The following is a 20,186-nucleotide window of genomic DNA, read 5'->3' on the forward strand; positions in this document are numbered from 1 at the left end:
CAGTTTCCTCATTTCCCCTCCCCCCCACCTTACCCCAGTTCCAGCCTTCCAGCTCAGCACCGCCGTCATGATCTGTCTCATCTGTCCATCTTCCTTCCCACCCTATCCGCTCCACCCTCCTCCCTGACCTATCACCTTTACCCCCACCTCCATCCACCTACTGCAGTCTCAGCTACCTTCTCCCACCCCAGCCCTCTCCCATTTATCTCTCCACCCCCCGAGGCTCCCAGCCTCATTCCTGATGAAGGGCTTTTGCCCAAAACGTCAATTTTCCTGCTCCTCAGATACTTCCTGACCTGTTGTGCTTTTCCAGCCCACACTCTCTCCTCGCAATCAGTTTTTCAGTTCAGTTGTCTGCATGTCAGTGAGAGGCTTCTGCTCAGTAAGCATCATCTTTTCCAGCTGCAGTAACTGGATTTCCTCAGAAATGAGGTCACCTTAGTCAACTCCGACAAATCCAGTGGTACTCCATTGTATGGAATAGGTTGCCAGAGGAAGTGGTGGAGGGCTGGTACAATTATAATGTTTAAAAGGCATCTGGATGGATATATGAATAGGAAGGGTTTAGAAGGATATGGGGTAAAAACAATGAGTGCAGATGCTGGAAACCAGATTCTGGATTAGTGGTGCTGGAAGAGCACAGCAGTTCAGGCAGCATCCAAGGAGCTTTGAAATATGGGCCAAGTGCAGGCAAATGGGACTAGATTAGGTTGGTATATCTGTTGGCACGGACGAGTTGGACCGAAGGATCTGTTTCCGTGCTGTACAGCTACACGTCTCTAGGTGGCTATATGTAGTAGCCTCGACCATGGCCTTGGTGGGCATACAGTGTCGGTTTACAATATTGATATCTGAACTTCAGCAGCTATGAGGAGAAATTATATGAATTGGGCCTGCTTTCTCTGGAGTTTAAACAAACTGATTTGAGATTCTAGAACTAGTGATCCTAGTCTGAGAATTAAGATCATTCAGGTGACACTTTAGGAAGTACTTCTACACACAAAGGTTGGTAGATGTTTGCAACTCTCTTCCACAAATAGCAGTGGATGCCAGATCAATTGTTAAATTTAGATCTGAGGTAGTTGACCTTTGCTAAGCAAAGTTATTACTGGGTAAGGGGCAAAGGCAGATATAAGGATTTAGGCCTCTGATCAGCCATGATCTCATTGAATGGCAGAATGGCACAGGGGGCTGAATGGCCTCCTCCCATTCTTTTGTTCCTATGCATTCTAGCAACGCCACTAACAACAGCACAAGATTCTGCCCTGAATTAACTGTTGGTTACAAGGCCCCCTTGTCAGATGCCCATCATCAGACTTCATTTAATATGTACCTTTCTTCCAAAACTAATTTGTTGCACTAACTCTGTCCTTGTCTTCAAAGTCTTCTATCAGTTTATCTTCCCATGATGAGACAGATCGGAGATGCTTCTTCCCACTTCAAGCATTCTCCTTACTGCTGTTTTAGTTTGGCTGATCACTGCTCTGCATTGGTTGGATTCTGAGCTTTGTTTCTACAAATCTCATAGGTCCCTTTTGTTTCTCTGTTATCTATTTTAACACCACTAAGTGTTGCCTGTCTATGTCCTGTTTCTATGTGCAAGGTTTCCTGAGTCACTGCAATTTTCAGTTGAACCTTTTTATTCATATGGACATTTGATGAGTCTTCACAAAATTAATGCCATTAGAATAGTTCATTTATGTATAGAACTCTCATCTCTTCAACATGCCCAACAGGGTTTCAGATACAATGAAAAGGTTTGTATTGCAAATGCAGTTGTTTTGTAGGTAGGCACAGCAGCTCTTAGCATTTGCCTGCACTTGTGTTTTGGTTTTTGCCACTGTTTACCTATTATTTACTATCTATGCTACTTAACTCTGTGATCTGCCTGTATTGCTCGCAAGACAAAACTTTTCACTGTACCTCGGTACACGTGACAATAAATTCAATTCAATTCAATTTTGAATGCAACAATGTCTGAACAATGAATGCAAGTCAAATGGCCTCATTAATTGCTTCTGGTTTGAAGGAGTAATGTTGTCTATGATTCCAGTTTTCTCTTTAAAATGATGTGGAGATGCCGGTGTTGGACTGGGGCGTACAAAGTTAAAAATCACACACTAGGTTATAGTTCAGCAGGTTTAATTGGAAGCACACGAGCTTTCAGAGCGCCGCTCCTTCATCAGGTGATTAAACCTGTTGGACTATAACCCTGGTGTTGTGTGATTTTTAACTTGCTCTTTGAATAAGCATGCAGCATCTAAAACCATTCTATAAGCTCAGCATCTCCATCAAACATTGCCATCTTTCCCTCAGTACTGCACTGAATTTGCAGTAAATGGCTTTTGCCCGAAATGTCGATTTTACTGCTCCTCAGATGCTGTGTTTTTCCAGCACCACTCTAATCTAGACTCTGGTTTCCAGCATCTGCAGTCATTGGTTTTACCCAGTAAAGACTAAAATCCTCAAGTGGAGCTTGAACCCAGAGATTTCTGAGGCAAAAACTGAGCCAAATTATTATTATATCTAAGCTTGTGAGGGTAGTGTCAAGGTGGCTGTATCACTGTATGCTGGCCAGGCATTTCTTCTAGCAACGGTGGAAATGACTAACATCACAGGAAGACTTTGAAGACAAGGACAGAGTTGGTGCAACAAATTAGTTTTGGAAGAAAGATACATATTAAATGAAGGAAAGAATGGCTTTATGCATGGGAAATCATGTCTCACCAACTTGATTGAGTTTTTTGAAGAAGTAACAAAGAGGATTGGTGAGGGCAGAGCAGTAGATGTGATCTATTTGGATTTCAGTAAGACGTTTGACAAGGTTACAAATGGGAGACTGATTAGCAAGGTTAGATCTCATGGAATAAAGGGAGAACTAGCCATTTGGATACAGAACTGGCTCAAGGGTAGAAGACAGAGGGTGGTAGTAGAGGGTTGTTTTTCAGACTGGAGGCCTGTGACCAGTGGAGTGCCACAAGGATCGGTGCTGGGTCCTCGACTTGTTGTCATTTACATAAATGATTTGGATGCGAGCATAAGAGGTACCGTTGGTAAGTTTGCAGATGACACCAAAATTGAAGGTGTGGTGGACAGCGAAGAGGGTTACCTCCGATTACAACAGGATCTTGACCAGATGGGCCAATGGGCTGAGAAGTGACAAATGGAGTTTAATTCAGATAAATGCGAGTTGCAGCATTTTGGGAAAGCAAATCTTAGCAGAACTTATACACTTAATGGTAAGGTGCTAGGGAGTGTTGCTGAACAAAGAGACCTTGGAGTGCAGGTTCATAGCTCCTTGAAAGTGGAGTAGCAGGTAGATAGGATAGTGAAGAAGGCATTTGGTATGCTTTCCTTTATTGGTCAGAGTATTGAGGAGTTGGGAGGTCAAGTTGCAGCTGTACAGGACCTGGTTAGGCCACTATTGGAATATTGCGTGCAATTCTGGTCTCCTTCCTATCGGAAAGATGTTGTGAAACTTGAAAGGGTTCAGAAAAGATTTACAAGGATGTTTCCAGAGTTGGAGGATTTGAGCTATAGGGAGAGGCTGAACAGGCTGGGGCTGTTTTCCCTGAAGCGTCGAAGGCTGAGGGGTGACCTTATAGGGGTTTACAAAATTATGAGGGGCATGGTTAGGATAAATAGACAAAGTCTTTTCCCTGGGATCAGGGAGTCCAGAATTAGAGGGCATAGATTTAGGGTGAGAGGGGGAAGATATAAAAGTGACCTAAGGGGCAACGTTTTCATGCAGAGGGTGGTACGTGTATGGAATGAGCTGCCAGAGGAAGAGGTGGAGGCTGGTACAATTGCAAAATTTGAGAAGCATTTGGATGGGTATATGAATAGGAAGGGTTTGGAGGGATATGGGCCGGGTGCTGGCAGGTGGGGCGAGATTGGGTTGGGATATCTGGTCAGCATGGACAGGTTGGACCGAAGGGTCTGTTTCCATGCTGTACATCTCTATGACTCTGAGTTCTAAAGAACATACCTGCTATACTGTAATCTGTCAGACCATCTGCTCATGGTTGCATTCTTCCATCATTCTTGCAGAGACTTCACGTGAGGTAGAATTGACATGAAAAAAAATGATAGATTAAACTGTAGACGGCAGGTGGAAGAAATTTGATTGTAAATTGAACTGTATTGAATTAGCTTTTTCTTTATTGTCACATATACTCAAATGAGTACAGTGGAAAGATTAAAAATTGCCACTTACAGCGCCATCTTAGATACAAAGGTACCCAGGTGCAGTCCTTAGTTACAGAATAGAGAACATGCAGAGCAACCATAGGTCAGAAAAAACAAGAAGCAAAGTTGAAAAAACAAACATCACAGATAACGAATGTGGTTTGTCACTTTTTCACACACAAACCATAGATTTCCATCTGTTAAAGTGAATGGAGAAAAGGTTAGCAGGTTTGGAAGTGCAGATATGGAAAACTTAGCCATGAAATTAGGATTTAGATCATTTGGACCAAGTGTCCTCTTTGTAGACTTCTCTCCACCGTGAAACAAGCATAGTAAGAACTAACGATCTGAATTTAATTCACCGAAACCAGCTTGTTGATAATGATGTTTTGTTTTGAAAGCCAGCATCACACCCTGATGATTTTGCAAACCATGTTGTCTTATGTTTTGGTGACAGAGTGAGATCGCCCAGTCGAGTTCTGCCTTGGATGACTTCCTGCAAAGTAACCGAGGGAAATCTCCGTCAAGCCAGTTCCTCGCATTTCATCATCAATTTCCCGACAGCAAACAAGGTCAAGCCGAGCCCTTAAGACTTCTCAAGCAGGAGAGAGGTCATCTTCAGCCACAGGGCCCTGCCCCTGTCAGTGAGGCCATCGACAGAAAGCAACTGTTAGCACTTCTGGAGAGATATTTGTCACGGAAACTGGCAGCGCAGGCTACTACACCAGGGAACCAGCCTGAAGTGTGGCTTAAGGAAACACTGGGCTCATCAAGGAGCAAACAGCAAGAAGGACCCAGTAAAGAGAGCCAGGGGGGTCATCCGAGCATGGATGGTCAACCTCCGAAAGCTGACGATAGGCTGCCAGAGGTGAAAACGGAGAAAGTGCTGCAAGAATCCAGCGCCAGGGCAATCAATGCAAACAATCTGCTCAGCCACATGGATGGTACGCATAAAAATTTAGATCAAAACATTTGAATGATACCAAGTAAACATTGGTGGATTACAAGGGCTATTGCTTAGCTATTTCCCAAGGAAACGTAGAATTTTACAGGATAGTGGGAGGTCAGTCTGCACTTCACACACATCCAGGCCCTGACTGAAAGAACAATCCTACTTTCTCTCCAAACCTGTGGTTACCTTTTTATATCTATTATGGTTTTGCATTCTACTTCTGCATTAAAAAGAAGTGTTGCCAGGTAAACTGCAGAACAGTACGCCCACCCTATGATCTCTAGGAGCCAATCAAAGAGTATACAATTTCGTGTTGGAGAGATTTCTTTTCAGATAGAGGTAATTTACCTTTGAAACAAACCCGCTCTACATAAGGTACAGCCATAGCACTGTTAATGTATGGTGGTGATGCCCATTGTGAAATCTGGGAATGGCATGGATTTATGGGCAGCATGTTGCTGGCCACAGCCACTAAGAGGCTGGCACCAGAATGACTGTCCAAGAACGGACTGTGGTGCACCCCTCCCCTCCCAAAGCAATGTCTAGCTAATGCGAGGGCCTCGACACTGCCGCAGCTAACAATGGCCATTGCTGAGGCTGTGTGATTAGTGAAAGGGTCCCTCAATGTCTCAAAGAGAGCTCCTTCTGGGTAAGAAATGGCGAACCAAGCGAGTTGGCCCAGTCAGGCCTGGGGAGAGGAGAATCGTAGATCATTGGTGTGAGTGTGGCCATTGCTGCCATTCCGATGAAGGGCTCTTGCTCAAAATGTCGATTCTCCTGCTCCTCGGATGCTGCCTGACTTGCTGTGCTTTTCCAGCACCACACACTCAACTGTAAGCTAGACTGAGTGAGGATTAATGCTGTTCTCCCCTCCAGAAGTACACTCCATGGGAAGTCTGTTTATTCTTCTTAATTTTCAATCACATGCTCAAAATGGTCCTAATCTGAGTTCTGTTTCCTATCAGAAAATTTCATTCATTCTGTGGTGCAGCAGCTTGGGACACAGCATGTAAACCTTGACAGTCTGACTTCCAAACAGCTCGATGAATTGTCCGACGTCATCGCTGATGCTTTGCAAGTTGTAGATGATGACACTCCCCGTGATGGCAGCAGAAACAGCCTCAAGACTAACCAAGACCTTCAGCAGAAGGAAGAAGAGAAAGCGATGATGAGAAATGAGCTCCATCTGGGTAAGGAGGAGTCATTTTAGAGCTTTTTTCTGAACAAAATAATGCCGTTTTGCTACGAATTCTGTGCAAATGCACTAGAAAGGTTTTGTTTTCTGCAAAGGTTCGTGGAAGTTTCTCAATTAGTGGACAGCAAAGAAGGTTACCTCAGAGTACAACAGGATATTGACCAGATGGGCCGATGGGCTGAGGAGTGGCAGATGGAGTTTAATTTAGATAATTTTGGAAATGCAAATCAGAGCAGGACTTATACACTTAATGGTAAGGTCCTGAGAAGTGGTGCTGAACAAAGAGACCCTGGAGTGCAGGTTCATAGTTCCTTGAAAGGAGAATCATAAGTAGATAAGATAGTGAAGAAGGTGTTTGGTATGCTTTCATTTATTGAGTACAGGAGTTGGGGAGGTCATGTTGTGGCTGTACAGGCCATTGGTTAGGCCACTTTTGAAATATTGCGTGCAATTCTGGTCTCCTTCTTATCGGAAAGATGTTGTGAAACTTGAAAGGGTTCAGAAAAGATTTACAAGGATTTTGCCAGGGTTGGAGGGTTTGAGGGAGTGATTGAATAGGCTAGGGCTGTTTTCCCTGGACCGTCGGAGGCCGAGGGGTGACCTTATAGAGGTTTATAAAATCATAAAGAGCATGGATAGGGTAAATAGATAAAGTTTTTTCCCGGGAGTTGGGGAGTCCAAAACTAGCGGGCATAGATTTAGGGTGAGAGGGGAAAGATATAAAAGAGACCTAAGGGGCAACCTTTCCATGCAGAGGATGGTACATATATGGAATGAGCTGGCAGAGGAAGTGGTGGAGGCTGGTACAATTGCAACATTTAAGAGGCATTTGGATGGGTATATGAATAGGAACGGTTTATGGGCCAAGTGCTGGCAAATGGGACTAGATTAGGTTGGGATATCTGGTCAGCATGGACGGGTTAGACCGAAGGGTCTGTTTCCATGCTGTACATCTCTATGACTTTAATATTTCCTGCCAGCTTTCCCTCTCAAACATTGGCTCTGCAGAAGACCTGAGTTTGTTTTGGACTGACAGTCTATCTGTGGAATAGGTGTCAAACAGAGCCGTATATTTGCAGCAGTTCTCAGATGTTGCCAGGCATGTTGAAGAGTAGCTCTGATGGATCACAGGTCTCCATTTTGAGCACTTCACTGCAAACTTCTACACAGAAGCAAATTGGGCTGGGAATATGTTTCACCATCACGACTAGGTGATGCACTCATTGTCAGGGCTTCACTATTATGCAAATGAATTGATCAGCAAGAAACAACTTGCATTGATGAAGTATCTTCAATGTAGCAAAGCATCCCAAGCTCCTTATGAGAAGCACAATCCCAACCATTTTGACATCAAGCTCCACAAGGAGATAACAAGATCAGTGAAAGAGTAAGGTATCGAGGAGCATGCTAAAGGATGAAAGGGAGATAGACAGTATTAGGATAGGTACAGAGCCAAGTATACAGTTGGGAGAAAATACAGAAACTGGCTAGGCTTCCCTGTGTAATAATTAGCTTCAGATACAATCAAGGTGACCTTTCCACAATACACAATGCAATCAGGCTGGTCACTTCTGGATCCGGTATGTTTGGTATTAGCTGCTGAGATGATGTGGGATGTTAAATCAGAAGAATATTAATAACACCATTATGGGAGCCTGAGCTTTGAGTGAGGATGTGCACTGAACTGGGTCAGTGAACTAATGGAGTCAAGCTCTCCCAGGGAAAATGGTGATAAACAGAATTGAACAAATGTTTCATTTTGTCCTCATTTTAGGAACAATCATGCTTTTACCTGGTTTTCAGTGCCTAACCTATTGCAACTTGCAGAGGTTGATGAGAACGAATGTGAAGTGCAGTTCAATGTAGCAGACTGTGATGCAACTTGATTGAAGAAATTCCAAAAGGAAAAGTCAGTCCTGAGCCATTGGGCTGTTAAACAGCAGTAACTTTCGTATAGGTTTGCCATTTCAGCAACAGGCGTTATACATCCACTGATTCCCACCAACAATCTCTGTCTTTCATCAAACTGAACTCACAGGTCTTTCGAGAATTGATGTTTGTGTTTACTCTTTGTCACATTCACAAATGTGTTATATACATCGTGTGAACTAGACGTGTACCATTTCTGGCCCATTGTTTGTGTCACTTCAGAGCCCCAGTGTGATCAGAAATGCAGGGTGAGCAGTGCAGTTATTTCTTTATTATTACCAGTTTGTTCTGTTTGAATTTTGTATCCTTGGAGGCTTGGAAGAGACATCTTTCACACTTTTGCCTCAGGTAATAATTAATCTGGTAATGAAAGAGAGTTACTCCCAGGATGTTGCTTGGTATGGATGGTTTGAGTTCTAAATGAAGGCTGGATAGGCTGGCATTTCTTTCACTGGAGCGTGGAAGGTTGAGAGGTGACAGATCTGTAAAATCATGAGGGGTATAGATAGAGTTAATGGTATGTGTCTTTTCCATAGGATGGTGGATTTCATGACATATTTTTAATATGAGAGAAGAAAGATTTTAAAAAGGCATGAAGGGCAAATCTTTTACACAGAGGGTGATTCGCGTCTGGAATGGACTTCCTGAGGAAGTGGATGTGGGCATAGTTACAACGTTGCATGACAAATACACAAATAGGAAACCTTACCCCTCCAAATATGGGCCAGCAGGTGGCAAGTAGGACTAGTTTAGTTTGGGATTATGTTCGTCGTGGAGCGGTTGGACCAAAGGGCTATATGACTCTGTGATTCTATGACTCTATAAGAGAAGTTAGTACCAACAATGTGAGACAACAGTTAGAGTGGAGACATATGTTGCACCCTAGGCTTTCAAGTGGGCCAGAAGAGAAAAGATTGTACTTGCCTCCATAAGCAATAGCCTTCAGGAGTGCTATTGAACTAACGCACATGATTAAAAAAAGACTTCAGAAAAGATTTACAAGGATGTTGCCAGAGCAGAGTTGGAGAGTTTGAGGTATAGGGAGAGGTTAAACAGGCTGGGGCTGGGGCTGTTTTCCGTGGAGTGTTGGAAGCTGAGGGGTGACCTTATAGGTTTGCAAAATCATGACGAGCATGGATAGGATAAATAGGCGTGGGTGAGTCCAGAACTAGGGGCTATGTTTAGCGTGAGAGGGGGAAGATATAAAAGGGATCTAAGATGCAATGTTTTCATACAAAGAGTTGGGCGTGTATGGAATGAGCTGCCAGAGGAAGTGGTAGTTGCAACATTTAAAAGGCATCTGGATGGGTATATGAATAGGAAGGGTTTAGAGGGATATGCACCCGGTGCTGGCAAATGGGACTAGATTAGGTTAGGATATCTAGTTGGCATGGACGAGTTGGACTGAAGGGTTTGTTTTTGTGCTGTCCATCTGTATGACCCTACGACTCTACAACATACTTGATTAAAGTGATTGTTTGTTGAGGTAAGCGACACACCTTGCATTAAAATGGCTAATAATATTCATACAGTTATAATAGGCAGCTCAATAATATATCCATATGAAAAACCATAACCTGATTTAGTGACCTAGATTTTTAACCCTAAGGCAGTTGGGCTGAGCCAGAACATTCCCAATTGACTACAGCTGACTCCGGAAGAATTGTCCTGAATGGCGGGATCTTCCTTCTGGGGGAGGTGCGCAGGATGGTGTTGAACCTGTTGCTCCTTGACACTTGGTTACTATAATGATGGTACTTTGGGATATGTCAAGAAACAGCAATTGAACCTGCTATCATAGATGTTATTTTCAACTCTCACAGACACAGGAGATTTTTTTTCCTCAGGGCAGAATATTTTAATAACTTGACGGCTTGACAGTTGTACGCATCTTATTCATCCTTTATGAGTTCTTACAACTTCCCTAAAGATTTGTAAATCACAGACTGAGAAATATGTCCTTGCCACAATGAAAATTGTGTCTGTTTGAACTCACCACTGAGTTCACACGGCCATGTTGAGTTCCAGTTTCCCATATGTAGGAGACACATCCTACCTCTCTTGTTCTGCTCGACTTGGGAGCAGGGAGTTCCATATCTGAGGTTCATTTTAGGTAAATTGCTGTCTCTCCACAGTTCTGCTAAAGTTCAGGCCATTAACTCTGTTTTCTGTCCACAGATGTTACTAGACTTGATTTTCCTGTTTCAGATTTCCAACATCCATAGAACAGTATTTTGCTTTCGTAACAATGTACATTGAGGTTTGTATGTTTTTAGCTTCTAATGCAGGAAATTACAATATAAAAGGAACAACTTAAGAGTCTGTCAGAAGTATAAGCCTTTAGTATTTCTATGAATAGTTACAATATTTATCCACAATTGGGGAAAATGGCATAAGCTGTTTAGAAAGTCAGGCCTGCTTTGCCATTACAACTTAACTCCCTAAACCCATCTTTACATTATATTCCTTTAATGAACAAAAATCTATTAATCTCAGATTTCAAGTTGACAATTATAGAGTCATCTAGGAGAAAGTGAGGACTGCAGATGCTGGAGATCAGAGCTGAAAATGTGTTGCTGGAAAAACGCAGCAGGTCAGGCAGCATCCAGGGAGCAGGAGAATCGACGTTTCGGGCATGAGCCTTTCTTCAGGAATCCTGAAAAAGATTCCTGAAGAAGGGCTCATGCCCGAAACATCGATTCTCCTGCTCCTTGGATGCTGCCTGACCTGCTGCACTTTTCCAGCAACACATTTTCAGCAATTATAGAGTCATACAGCACACAAACAGGCCTTTCAGTCAATTAATCCAGCATCAATTGGCATTTCTGCAGGAGAATTCCAAATTCCACTAAGCTCTCCAACTTCAGTCCTGAAAGATCTGGATCAAATTTTTAATATGCCTCCAACCCTACGCTCACCAACCAGAGCAAGTAGATTTGTCTGTATTTTCCCTATCTGTTCCCTCTCGTTTCTGGAAAACCTGTATCCAATCATGACATAACCGCACAAGTATTACTACAGGGAGGATGTGAATACATTGGAGAAGAGCACAGCAGAGGTTTATGAGAATGGTTTCACAGATGAAACATTTCAGGTATGAGAGAAAATTGGAAAGGTTGCATTGGAGAGGCTGAAAGGGAGATTTGATGGAAGCTTTCAAAATTACGAGAGCTCTGGACTGAGTGGATAGGGAGAAACTGTTGCCACTTATAAACAGATCAAAAAACCAGAGGCTTGGTTTTAAAGTGCTCTGCAATGGTGATGTGAGAAAAAAAAACTGTTTCACAGCAAGTAGTGAAGGAATGGAATGCACTGCCTGGAAATGTAAGTTCTTAGAGTCATAGGAGAACGAACGTGGAGGGTTATAGGGAAAGGCAAGAGATTGGCATGAAGTAAAAATGCTCAGAGAGCCGATATGGACACGATGGGTTGAATGGCCTCATTCTGCATGGTAACAATTCTGTAATTAAATGTCAGGGAATACAGCGCTAATTGGCCTTTTCTCACCTTCGAATTTAACCCTTGGCGTTCAGGCACCATTGTGGTACACTGCACTCCCTCTGAAATGAATATTCTAAGAGATGTTGAAAGATATGGAGCATTTTGATGGATTTCAGTGAGAACAAGATTCGGTTGTTTTTGGATTATTGCGCTGTGTGTATTAGATAGAGCATTTGGTATAATTAAAAAGAACAAGTCATGATCATACAAGGCGTGTATATCTGTTGTCACTGTCGAACATCACAGATGCTTGGGAAGCTCAGTTATGTTACTTTTAATAGATTTCTCTTAATATAAGGCCTGCACTCATCAGGACATTGGAAGCTGTAGAAATACGTGGCTGAATTTTGGATTGCACCTGGAGTGCTCCAGTTTCCTCTTCAAGATAATTTTTGCTTATTATTCGTCCATCGATGGGATGTGAATGTTGCTGGCTAAGCCAGCGTTTAATGCCCATTTGTAATTGCCCTGTGGTGGCGAGTCACCTTCTTGAGCCAGTGCAGCCGTCGGGGTAAAGGGACACCCAGCAAGCTGTCTTGGAAGAGTCCAGCCGCACTGAAGGAATGACAGTATATTTCCAACTCAGGATGGTGTAGGCTTGGAAGGGAACCTGCAGGAAGTGCACTACTCGGAGGGAGTGATATGGTTAATGTGTCTATCAAATGGAAAATGTTCCTGTGAATTTGTTTATAACATGGACTGGAATTTCCCATCATGACTTTCTACAGGTACCGGACACCTGGGTGTTCCTTTGAATAAAATAAATGCAGAGAAATAACTTTCTCCTGACTCTCAGCTCCAACATGCTGAAATACAGAGCTCATTAACAGCTGTTCCCTGCACTGTGACCAGTGGTGCAGTCGAGTTCAGTTCTTTCAGAGGCCATCTTGGTGCAGATTGGGATTAAAACTGGAGGGTCCTGCAGTAGACATCTCAGTTCCACACCAGGCACTATGGAGTAGTCAACGAGCCATGCAGATGTGTGAGAGGCTTGGTGGAGGAGGAGAGAGCTACAGCCTTCAAAAATTTGCAACAGTTCTTTTTCTTCCTTATGATTTATCTCGTACAAATAAAACATTCTAAAACTGATGTTCTTTTTTTATTGACAGGCAAACACGATGATGGATTCAATGAAGGCTTCCTTGAGCAGGTTTGTTGAATGTTCGTATATTTTACAAAGTAGTTCCAGAGGGTCAGCTGTGCATTTTCTGGCAGGAGTTATGAGGAACTCCAAGATGGTCACATTTTTGGACAGATTATTAAGAACGAATAATGTGAACTTAAGAATTTAAATACGTTGTATTGAACTATCATCTGAACACAAATATTAGCAACAGAATTGCTTTATTCCTACATTTACTTTTTAATTATTGGGCAGAGATAACCTTTGACCTAGTGTTGTCAAATGGAACAGTGAAGATGGAGAGTATTTTGCACATTGTACTTGCACAGCTTTTTTGAAAGAGTTATCTAATTAGGTTCCTTGCTTTTTCTCTTCATATAACCTTCAGATTTTTCCTTTTAAGGTTTGATCCAAATCCGTTTCAAATTTGTAGGCCCTCAGAATTAGTGGATACTTCATCACACCTGCACCAGCTCTGTTATCTTGTGCCAATCTCCTGCCTTTCCCCCATCTCCCTAGACCATTACCATCTAAAACAAAAATCCAATGTCCCCTTGAATGCCTCAGTTGAACCTGTCTCCACCACATTTCCAGGCAGTACCCCTTACAACTTGCTGTGTAACAAAGATTTTTCTCACCTCACCCTTGTTTCATGTTCACATCACTTTAACTCTATGCCTTTTCAGGGCTCCTCATTCCCACTGCCTTTGTAACTGTGTGGGAGCCTGCAAACAGGAAAGGTCTTTGGGGGCCTATTTACTTCAGCCCGATTTCAATATTAAGGCACCGCTCACTTGAATCAGAGGTCATGGTGGATGGCTCCTTTTCAGCATTGTGACCAACCCCAGTAATGCCAAACAGAGGCGACAAAAGTTGCTCTCATCATTTGGTTCTCTGAAATAAAAAGAGTAAATCTCAAAGCATATGGCAAGTAAAACGATATCTGAAATATAAAAGACGCGTTATTTCTCATGTAGAAGAATTTCATTGAAAGGATTTCAACCCCAAGGTATAACATATCTTTATCTTGGGGCGGCACGGTGGCTCAGCTGTTAGCACTGTTACCTCACAGCACCAGGGACCCGGGTTTGTTTCCAGTCTCAGGTGACTGTCTGTGTGGAGTTTGCGCATTCGCTCTGTGTCGGCGTGGGTTTCCTCTGGGTGCGCCGGTTTCCTCCCACAATCCAAAGATGTGCAGGCGAGGTGAGTTGGCCATGTTAAATTGCCCATAGTGTTAGGTGCATTAGCCAGAGGGAAAATGGGTCTGGATGGGTTACCCCATACTGTAGGAAATCTAATCTAATCTCTCACCAAGTGCTGATGGATCTGTTGAGGCAGTCCCATATTTTTGTCTTAATTTTCATAGAGTAGCTTAAGGAGCAAAATAAAGTGAAGGGAGTTATGATGAACCTTTATGCGTAGTTCTGACTGGAGGTTATTGCGTCCAGTTCTGGTCACTGCTGATTCAAAAAGATGACCAGGCCTTTACAGAGGATGTGGAAAGTGTTTGCTGGATTAGTTTCAGTGCTGATAGGTTTCAGTTATACCAGCAGTACTGGCCACTCCTGGAACTGCACTCGTCCCAAGGCCAGATGCATCATCATTGAGGTGGCCCCTCTGTGAGGGACAAGGTGCCTGATCAGGTACCTCCCTCTAACACCCCAACAGAAAACTTGTCCACAAGACACCAAGACCTGCCCATGCTTACCCATGTGATGCTCCCCTGCATACCCCATCCTCCCACCCCCAACTAGTCGAATACCAGCAGTGGTGAGGTGATGGGTTGAAGCCTTCCACTGGCCATGAACTGCCTCAGTTAACCTAGTGTGAGGGGGCTGACCTTGACCTTCCCGACCCCTGAATTCATCGGGAGGGAGAATCTAGAAAGGCAACAGGACCCTTCACCTCGCAACTTCCTGCCCAATGAAACCCTCCTGCCCCTTACCATCCAGCTGTAAAACCAGCTCCTGGAGCTGTGGGCTGGAGCAGGCCTTACCCCAAAGCGTGTGGCACTTTCAACCCCTTTCTATTTCCAGCCTTATCACTACAATTCCATCATGCTTAAAAAAAAAGGTTATTATTCAGATAATAATGGATTCACCACTATTGCGATATTTTGTGCATGTGCTGCCTTTATTGCTGTACTTGATCACTATCAAGATGAAATCAAGAGATAAAAATGCTTTCTATCATGTTAATGGACTGCTTTGTTTTTATTGTGTATTTTATGTGGTAGATGAAGTTATTCAGCAACAATATTCAGCTCAAAAATTACTTTGCTGAACCTATGAAAGAATGGATGTAAAGCAAACCTCTTTAATGCTACATTGACCTCTGACCTTCATTCATTTTGTAATGAAGTGGGTGGTTCGAGTTGAACGTGTGTAGTGAGTGATAACATTAAGGATGTTTGACTTCCGGCATAGTCAAGTGGAACTTTAAGTGAACGGCATGTAAATTCAATTTAAAAAGTATGGATAATGGAATTCAAAATTCTTTAACTGGTTTAACGTTGACTTGTATTGATCAATATTTGTCACAGAGTCAGCCTTTCAAAACAGCAGCCGAGAGCGATGAAGTCAAGAAGAGTCTCGCTGACATTCTGAACGTTGACTCCTTATACATCAGGCCTCTCAAAAACCGAGTTAAACTGTTTGATTCCTCAAGTAAAGAAAAGGTTGGGATAGAAAATGTGAAAAGCCACACTATCACCAGAGAAGTGACCAACACCAGAAAGTCGGAAGATGGTATCTTTGATTCTGTAGAAGAACCAAATCAAAGGGTCGATGGAAGTCTGATGTACAAAGAACCACAGAAGAAGAACTCTCAGTTGGGAGATCAGCGCCTGGATGTATCTGCATCTGAAACAAACATGTACGGCTATATTGTGACCCAGCAAAAGTAAGTATTGAGACTATCATCTGCTTAACAAAAATACAAATGATGATCAGTGGGTTGTGATGGCCACATTACCAGGTAGATACAACCTATTTTGTTGTTCTAGATTTGTCTCAGACTCTCTCTTTCTCCCTTGATAGAGGTAGGTTGGACAGGGACATAGTTCCACGGTTGCCACAAATGAGGAATAGGGTTGGGTCATGTATGGTGAGGTAATTCATAGACAAGGGCGGCACGGTAGCTCAGTGATTAGCAATTTTGCCTCACAGCACCAGGGACCCAGGTTCAATTTCAGCCTCGGGCGATGTCTGTGTGGAGTTTGCACATTCTCCCCGTGTCTGTGTGGGTTTCCTCTGGGTGCTCCAGTTTCCTCCCACAGTCCAAAGATGTGTAGGTTAGGTGAATTGGCCATGCTAAATTGCCCATAGTGTTAGGTGCATCAGTCAGAGGGAAATGGGTCTCAGTATGCTACTCTTCGGAGGGTCGGTGTGGACTTGTTGGGCCGAAGGGCCTATTTCCATACTGTAGGGAATCTAATCTTTTCCAAATGACTATCACATTCCTGGTGATCGGATTTGATGTGAGGGGAGCTGTGCTGATGATGGTTGAACATCTGTGCTTCCTTTGGGTCCCTCCCTCTCTGATGACTAAGCAATGAGCAACACTACTTATATTTTAGTCTGAGAAGTTATTTCAAATGAATGGGACTTCATGAATTAAAGGCAATGGAGTCTTCAAGCAGGGAAGATTTCAGAGAGATGACACTGGAGGATACTTCATGTCCCATGCAGCACAGGGAAAAGAGCACAGCTACATTTCGGGCAAGGCCTGTTAGTAACTTTGGGCTATTTTAAAGTGTAGATTGAGACCTTCCTTAAACCTTTGCCTTAGACCATAAGACACAGGAGCAGAAGTAAACCATTCAGCCCATCAAGCTTGATTCACCATTCAATGAGAACATGGCTAATTTGCTTATCTTCAACTTCATCTTCCTGCCTTTTCCCCGTAACACTTGATCCCTGTACTGATTAAAAATCTGCCCATCTCAGCGTTTAAGACAAGTAATGACCCAGTCTTGACAGCCCTCTGCAGTAAAGAATAACATAGAGTCACTACCCTCAGAGAGAATAAATTCCTCCTCATCTTTATCTTCAATGTGTGACCCCTTATTCTGAGATTATGCCCTCTGGTCTGAGACCCTCCCAAACGGGGAAACAACCTTTCTGCACCTCACCTGTCAGGCCCCTAAGCCTCTTGCATATTTCAATAAGGCCGTGTCCCATTCTTCCAAATTCCAAGAAGTACAGGCCCAATCAACTCAACCTCTCCTTCAATGGGTGGGACTCCCTGAGGGGGGACAATCTCCTTCAAAATTAACCTGAGGAGAGTATCCATAGTTCAGGGGCTCCTTCTCTTGGCTCACTTTGTGAGCTGGGACTTGTTCCAATCCTGGAGTGGAAATTAAAACTTGTGCTTTTGAGCCTGTCGTGATAAAGGACACAGACACTTTCCAGCTTTCTCAGTTGTTAGATAATGACCGGGAGCAGCTACCTTGGTTATTTTCTTTCCTGTGTTGCGAATGTGAAGGACATGTGTAAAAACCCTACATTATCCTGAATGAAGTTAGATAACGCAGCACAGACTGGGGTGGGAGGGGTGCTTGTGTTATTTTTGATGTCCACTGAAAAATGAAGCAGTTGGTGGAGGGATAGATAATGCATATCTAGTCAAAAATCACCCACAGATGTTGCTAGCATTGTTTGGAATTGTTCTTGAAATGTTTCTGTCAACACGTGGATCTGCTGTGTTATTGTAAATGTATTTATTTTTGGTCAGCATAAAGTTGAGAGTTATGATGTTTATCATTGTACAGTGTGCTACTTATTTCCTTTGTCACTCGAGCCTTCTTTGGTATTACAGCGTACATTCTAGACCAAACAGACAGTGTGTACTTCAGACAGTCACATGATGAATGAATTCCACTATAAAAATCTTTGCTTTCAGTAACTCCTTGCTCAGTGCAGTGGAGTCAGTGTGGTTGTTTGCTCTGTTAGTTATATGTATGTAATTTCACAGTTTGGGTTTTGTGCTTACTATTTCAATGCCAAAGCAGTGTAAGTAATTAATGTTGTTAATAAACTTCAAGACCTCACTCTCAACAAGAACCTAGCCTTTATGGTATATATTATGTGAGTCAACCAATAGAAAAACACTCACCACATAAATCACATCATGACAACAGGAAGGGGCAGGAGAAGCTGGTGGCAACTAATGTCACAGCTGATCAGTGCCAGCGAATTGGCAGTAAAAGGTGACGGCAGCAGTAACAGTTAGAGTCGTAGAGATGTACAGCATGGAAACAGACCCTTCGGTCCAACCCGTCCATGCTGACCAGATATCCCAACCCAATCTAGTCCCACCTGCCAGCACCCAGCCCATATCCCTCCAAACCCTTCGTATTAATTTACCCATCCAAATGCCTTTTAAATGTTGCAATTGTACTAGCCTAACAGTGGCCTAACCAATGTCCTGTACAGCCGCAACATGACCTCCCAACTCCTATACTCAATACTCTGACCAATAAAGGAAAGCATACCAAATGCCTTCTTCACTCTCCTATCTAACTGTGACTCCACTTTTTTATATGGGTTTAAAACATGCTGGAAGTTAATGAAAATTATATTAAATAATGTGAAATTTAGTTTCCACTTCTGAGACAACTGGCTTACTTCCAAAGATATAATTTAAGCATAGAGAAGGAATTTAGTGCTTCACCAGTAATAAAGCATTATGTCTTTTCAAAGGCATTGATGCCTCTCCACAGTGCCAATGGAAACATTTAATGTTGAGGTAAATTGGCAAGAACATGAGTAGTGTACAAAGTCCCATACCAAAACAAACCTTGATGTACAAGTTTGGAAGTGTTTACCTGTGCCTCACTGAGACCAAGTTCTAACATTTCCAGAGATGATGTTGGATTTTTCTTCAACCAAGTTCCTCTCATCGTCTTTCTTAAGACGTGGGTTGGTACCTGGGACTTTGATGTTGTGGCTATTACGGAAACATGGCTAGAACAGGGACAGGATTGGCTGTTGCAGGTTCCAGGATTTAAATGTTTTAGTAGGGTCAGAGGTGGGGGTAAAAGAGGGGGAGGTGTGGCATTGCTTGTCAAAGATATTATTACAGTGATGGAAAGGACGATGGATGAGGACTTGCCATCTGAGGTAGTTTGGGCTGAGGTTAGGAATAGGAAAGGTGAGATCACCCTGTTAGGAGTCTTTTACAGGCCTCCTAATAGTCCTAGAATCATTGAAGAAAGGATAGGGAAGGTGATTCAGGAGATGAGTGACAGTAATAGGGTGGTTGTTATGGGGGACTTTAACTTTCCTGATATTGATTGGGAAAGCTATAGCTCAAGTTCGTTAGATGGGTCAGTGTTTGTTCAATGTGTGCAGGAGAGTTTCCTGACACAATATGTAGACAGGCCAACAAGAGGTGAGGCCATACTGGATTTGGTTCTGGGTAACGAACCAGGCCAGGTGTTAGAATTAGAGGTAGGTGAGCACTTTGGGGATAGTGACCATAATTCGGTGATTTTTACACTCGTGATGGAGAGGGATAAGTGTGTACTACAGGGCAAGAGTTATAGCTGGGGTCAGGGAAATTATGATGCGGTGAGGCATGACTTAGGATGTGTGGCTTGGAAAAGTAGACTCCAAGGCAAGAGTGTAAATGATATGTGGAGCTTGTTCAAGGAGCAACTATTGAGTGTCCTTGATAATTATGTACCTGTCAGGCAGGGAGGAAAGGGTCGTGCGAGGGAGCCGTGGTTTAATAAGGAATTGGAATCCCTTGTTAAATGGAAGAGGGCGGCCTATCTCAAGATGAGACGTGAAGGTTCAATTGGGGCGATTGAGAGTTATAGGGTAGCCAGGAAGGACCTGAAGAGAGAGCTAAGAGCAGCAAGGAGGGGACATGAAAGGTCCTTAGTCGGTCGGATTAGGGAAAACCCTAAGGCTTTCTATAGGTATGTTAGGAATAAAAGAATGACTAGGGTAGGAATAGGTCCAGTCAAGGATAGTAGTGGGAAGTTGCGTGTGGAGGCGGAAGAGATTGGGGAGACACTGAATGAATACTTTTCTTCAGTATTTACTCAGGAACAGGACATTGTCGTCGATTTGAATACTGAGTCACAAATAAGTAGAATGGATGGCTTTGAGGTATGTAGAGAAGAGGTGTTGGAAATCCTGGAAAAGGTGAAAATAGATAAGTCCCCTGGGCCTGATGGCATTTATCCTAGGATTCTCTGGGAAGCAAGGGAGGAGATTGCAGAGCCATTGGCCTTGATTTTTATGTCCTCTTTGTCTACTGGAGTAGTGCCAGAAGACTGGAGGATAGCA

At 43.1% G+C, this 20,186-nt stretch overlaps 1 protein-coding gene across 1 annotated transcript in view; it reads left to right on the forward strand.

Moving 5' to 3' along the window:
- ptprn2 (protein tyrosine phosphatase receptor type N2) overlaps positions 1-20,186 on the forward strand; it is a 970,059-nt gene that overhangs the window by 326,968 nt on the left and 622,905 nt on the right. Inside the window, exons 6-9 of the mRNA XM_043690698.2 lie at positions 4,646-5,132; positions 6,106-6,330; positions 12,875-12,915; positions 15,431-15,789. Of these exons, the coding sequence (XP_043546633.2) occupies positions 4,646-5,132; positions 6,106-6,330; positions 12,875-12,915; positions 15,431-15,789 (1,112 nt within the window). The remainder of the gene's footprint in view (positions 1-4,645; positions 5,133-6,105; positions 6,331-12,874; positions 12,916-15,430; positions 15,790-20,186) is intronic.

The sequence above is a fragment of the Chiloscyllium plagiosum genome, unplaced genomic scaffold (genome assembly GCF_037043375.1).
Source record: "Chiloscyllium plagiosum isolate Xiang-an unplaced genomic scaffold, Cpla_swu_hap1 HiC_scaffold_5, whole genome shotgun sequence".
Classification (NCBI taxonomy): Eukaryota; Metazoa; Chordata; class Chondrichthyes; order Orectolobiformes; family Hemiscylliidae; genus Chiloscyllium; species Chiloscyllium plagiosum.